We start from the raw sequence: 4,741 nt of genomic DNA, 5'->3' as shown, positions 1-4,741 counted from the left end.
GTTGAGGAATTGGAGTGTATTGTATGGGTGGGCGTAGGTTGGGTTGTTGTTGATATTGTTGGTTGTAAAAGTAGTGTGTTGGAGGGATTGGAGTTTGGGGATTATGGTGTTGGGTTGAGGTGGAATAAAAGGTGTGTTGTTGGGTGGTCTGGATGTGTTGGTATGTTGGTTGAGCTGAGGAGGATGGTTGGTTATGTTGTTGGTATGTTGGTTGAGCTGAGGAGGATGGTTGGTTATGTTGTTGTGGGGGTGATGTTGTGTGTTGGGTTGTGTGTTGGGTTGCGGAAGCTACACGTTGACGGGGATCATCCAAAAATTGTGTCGGAGCAACGTGCATAAAAGGAATTGATAAAAACCAATTCATGTATTGTCTATCCGGCTTAGACTCACCATTGACCGAGTTTCCTTGTAACACCAAATGCCTTCTTCTTTTCCATTCTTTCAGCTCTTCTTTATTTAAATCTTGCCAATGCGTGTCCCAAGCTTTGACCATAGTCATGTTATGGTGTTCACTTAGACATCTTGGCGGAGACGGTATTTGTTGTTCAAATCCAAATTGGAGTTTGACTCGATCCGTCTGATGCATCTCAACGGTATAGAAACATACGATGTATGTTGTTGCACTCCAGACTCGGCTGTCATTATAATCAGGCATTGGATATTGTATGTACGGCCTCCAAATAAACTGTTAAAAGAAATATAACTATTAGAATGTAAAAAATAAATAACTTTAATATTATAATTAATATTAGAATGTATACAATAAATTTAAATAAGTTTAATATTATAATAAATATTAGAATGTATATAATAAATTTAAATAAGTTAAATATTATAAATAATCATTCTTACATCTTTTTCTTCCATGTGTTCTATTGCAACACGGTACCCTTGTAAATGATGTCGAGGATTAGTTCGATAATTCATACCTCGTTTGCACCATCTTGCATATTAAAAAAAAATACAAAAATACGTTAAAGTGATGTATAAATAATTTGAATAAATTTAAATTGGATTTAAAAGTAAATCGTTACCTTATTGCATAAGGAAATGATGGAACCTCGTTACTAACTGGGGCTATCAAGGGTATGCGTGTGAATGCCCATACAGATAGTAATACCACACATCCTCCTATGCTCTTTACTCCTCTATGGGCCGCCTTGCACATATGTCTATATAATGTAGCCAAACAAGCAGAACCCCAACTGTATGAATTACATTTTTCAAGGTCCCCTACTAAAGGTATCCAAGAAGAATGCAACAAATTATGACTTTTATCTGGCATTAAAAAAGTAGCAATTAAAAGTAAAATATAAATTTTTGCATGTAAAATATTTTCTGCCTCGGACGGGTTAGGGTTATTTTTTAGTTGCGTTAATACTGCTTCTAGCCAAACAATTTTGATAGAAGCCCCATTTTTATCCGAGGCGGTTGGTTGGATTCCCAAATATTCCATGTAAACGTCATTTGTTACGTTTGTTGGCCCATTGACAGCTTTTCCATGGATTCGGAGACCGAATAACATGCTCACATCCTCTAATGTGATGGTACATTCACCGGTTGGTAAATGAAATGTATGTGTCTCCGGTCTCCATCTCTCTAACAACGCCACAATGAGTTTAGAGTCTACTTTTAGACTTGTAATTTTTGCCACATTCGCAAAACCAGCTAGCTCCAAGTACGGTATAATAACCGCACTTGGTTGAATATGTGAATGCGAATGAACCCGAAAATTTCCATCTTGCTGAAATTAAAATAAATAACAGTAATGAATATTTGGTCTATTAAAGAACGAAAATAAAAAACGATAGTAAAAATGAATATTTCAATGAGACTTACGTATTCGGCAATGTTTGCCGCCGTTCCACGGTGTGATTCGCCCATCCATAGGAAAGACATCTTGAAAGGAAGTGTAGTAATTGAAGAGAGTAATAGAAATTGGTGAAAATGTGTGTAATAGAAAATGTAGTATTGGATATTGGTGAGTAAGAAATGTAGAAGTATTGGATATTTATATGGGTTAAATAATAATAAAAAAATGTAGTAATAAATATAGTAAATGTATGATTAGACTATTGAATGGAGAAAATGTAGTAAAAGTAGGGATTAGACCCTTGCATGTAAATATATGGCATGCATGCAAAAAATGGAATCGGATTCCCCTATGAGATTCCCATGCAGAAGGAAAAAATTTTGAAAAATTTGTGTACCTAGTCCTCGTCACTTTGATTGACGAGTTCTGACTACTTCTTCATCAACTCGCCAAATGGAATGGCGAGTGCATGCGTGGTCTTCATCAACTCGCCAAATGGAATGGTGAGTGCATGCAGTGGTCTTCATTGACTCGGTAAATGGAATGGCGAGGTATCACATGCAATTCAAAGCCACGCCTATACCCTCTCTCAGCATGTGAGTTGGTTTTTGTTTTATTATGTATACCAAATCAAATTGAGGTTTCCTATAAATACTACTACTAACTCATTTACATTCATCAACTCAAATCCTCAACTTACAATTACACAAAATCAAAGAAATTTACACATCCATGGCTCAAAGAAACTTAGTTGTTTCTATCCATTCCGAAGGATCACTTTTCACATGTTCAAATGAGGGATTCTCATTTTGCAATACGAATGTAACTAGGTTCAAGATCCACATCAACTCCGACTATTTCCATTTAAAAGACCGTATTGAAAAGAAGTTGCAACGTCATGTTGAAGACATCATTTATCGTCAACCATTATTTAATGGAGATGGTAATACCGTCTTTCACATAATGACACCGATTAAGACCGACGAAGATGTCAGGTCGATGTTTCAATGTCATGTAACATTATCTCAATTACCCAGCATTGACATATATGTTCGTCTAGTTGATATTCCCGAAGAACAACCGATTGGCAATGTTGAGGAACAACCGTCTCACTTCTATCCAACGCAATCTGTACAGTCACACGACTATGGAATGAGTCAAGCCATTGACGAAGAGCCGACTCAAAATAATGAACCTTTCATACCAAATGAAGAGGTGGGCGAGAATAGTGAGGATGATCTTGAGGAGGTTCGATTTGAAGATCTTTTCGGTGTTAGCGATGACGATGGCAATGAGGAAATATTAGACACACCGGCTGTTGCACTAAGAGTGCAACCAATTAGTTTGTACAATCCACCTGCGCACATGCAAAATATAAGTTTGGATGATGCCGAACCAAGCTCCGTTTTCGGCAGTTCCATACCAACTCACAACTCTGACGAAATTGAGGAGGGCATAGAGTATGAAGATAAGGAAGAGTGTCTTCTGGCGTTGCGACAATGGCATATAAAACGTAGTCTAGATTTCTCTGTGGTTAAATCTGACAGTGTACGTTTTGTCATCAAATGTAGAAATGCAACATGCAATTTCAAATGCAGGGTCTCTTTGCGCAAGGGCAACTCAAGGTGGAGAGTTGGTAAGTCTAATGGGCCTCATACGTGCACAACAACTTCCATGTCACAAGACCATACAAAACTCAGTTCAGAGATGATTAGCAAGAGCATAATAGAGCTTGTAAATCGGGACGCTTCTCTTAAGGTGAAGGTTATCATTGCTCATGTTGTTGAGAAATACCGGTATATCATATCATACAAAAAGGCATGGATTGCAAAGTGTAAGGCGATTGAGTCGCTCTATGGAAATTGGGAGACATCTTACAACGATCTTCCGCAGTGGATACTGGTAATGAAAACATATCTTCCAGGTACCATTATAGAATTACAAACCCTACCTGTGATTTCAAATGATGGTTCATACTTGGGTGACCAAAGGATATTTCATCGTCTGTTTTGGGCGTTTAGACCATGTATACGTGGCTTCGCGTATTGTAAACCAATTGTGCAGGTTGATGGAACTTGGTTGTATGGCAAGTACAGAGGGACTCTGCTGATGGCTGTGGCACAGGATGGGAACGGAAACATATTTCCGATAGCGTTCGCATTGGTTGAAAGTGAAACAAAGGAAGCCTGGAGTTTCTTTCTTAAGAATTTGAGAATGCATGTTACCCCCCAAGCAAACCTATGCCTAATATCAGACAGGCATGAATCAATAAAGAGTGCATACAACAACCCGGAAAATGGATGACAGTTTCCTCCTTCATCACACGTCTATTGCATCAGACATATCGCGCAAAACTTCATGCGGGAGATTAAAGACAAGGATCTGCGGAAAATGGTTGTTAACATGGGTTATGCATTAACAGAGGCAACGTTTAACTACTACCGGGGGGAAATCCGAAGAACAAACAACAACGCTTTATCATGGATAGACAACATCCCTCGCGAGAAGTGGGCAAGGGCATTTGACGGAGGGCAACGCTGGGGTCACATGACAACTAACCTAGCAGAAGCAATGAACGCCGTGTTGAAAGAAACCCGGAACCTTCCAATCACTGCGTTGGTCAAATCTACGTACTATCGTTTAGGATCACTATTTGGTAGAAGAGGCCATCAGTGGACAAAAATGTTAGCCTCTGGGCAGGTTTTCACTGATAACTGCAACAAGGGGATGGCTGAGGAAGTCATCAAAGCTAACACGCATAACGTCATGCAGTTCGACCGAGAGAGATTTTATTTCATGGTCCAAGAGAAGATTAATCATAACGACGGTCGACCAACCGGAACGTTCAGCGTTGATCTAAGGAAACAACACTGTGACTGTGGGAAATTTCAGGCATTTCACTTACCTTGCTCTCATGTAATCGCGGCA

At 39.0% G+C, this 4,741-nt stretch overlaps 1 protein-coding gene across 1 annotated transcript; it reads left to right on the top strand.

Annotated features, from left to right (window-relative positions):
* Positions 1-2,545: 2,545 nt before the first annotated feature.
* On the top strand, positions 2,546-4,117 carry LOC127135980 (uncharacterized). The gene has a single exon (XM_051062594.1). The coding sequence runs from the start codon at positions 2,546-2,548 to the stop codon at positions 4,115-4,117; it is 1,572 nt and encodes a 523-aa protein (XP_050918551.1).
* Positions 4,118-4,741: the final 624 nt, after the last annotated feature.

Source organism: Lathyrus oleraceus, chromosome 4 (genome assembly GCF_024323335.1).
Source record: "Lathyrus oleraceus cultivar Zhongwan6 chromosome 4, CAAS_Psat_ZW6_1.0, whole genome shotgun sequence".
Classification (NCBI taxonomy): Eukaryota; Viridiplantae; Streptophyta; class Magnoliopsida; order Fabales; family Fabaceae; genus Lathyrus; species Lathyrus oleraceus.
The sequence above is the reverse complement of the archived record's forward strand: the minus strand, read 5'-3'. Positions and strand labels throughout refer to the sequence as shown.

Coding starts and splice junctions, on each gene's coding strand:
- LOC127135980 (XM_051062594.1), top strand. CDS start 2,546: ATGGCTCAAAGAAACTTAGTTGTTTCTATCCATTCCGAAGGATCACTT.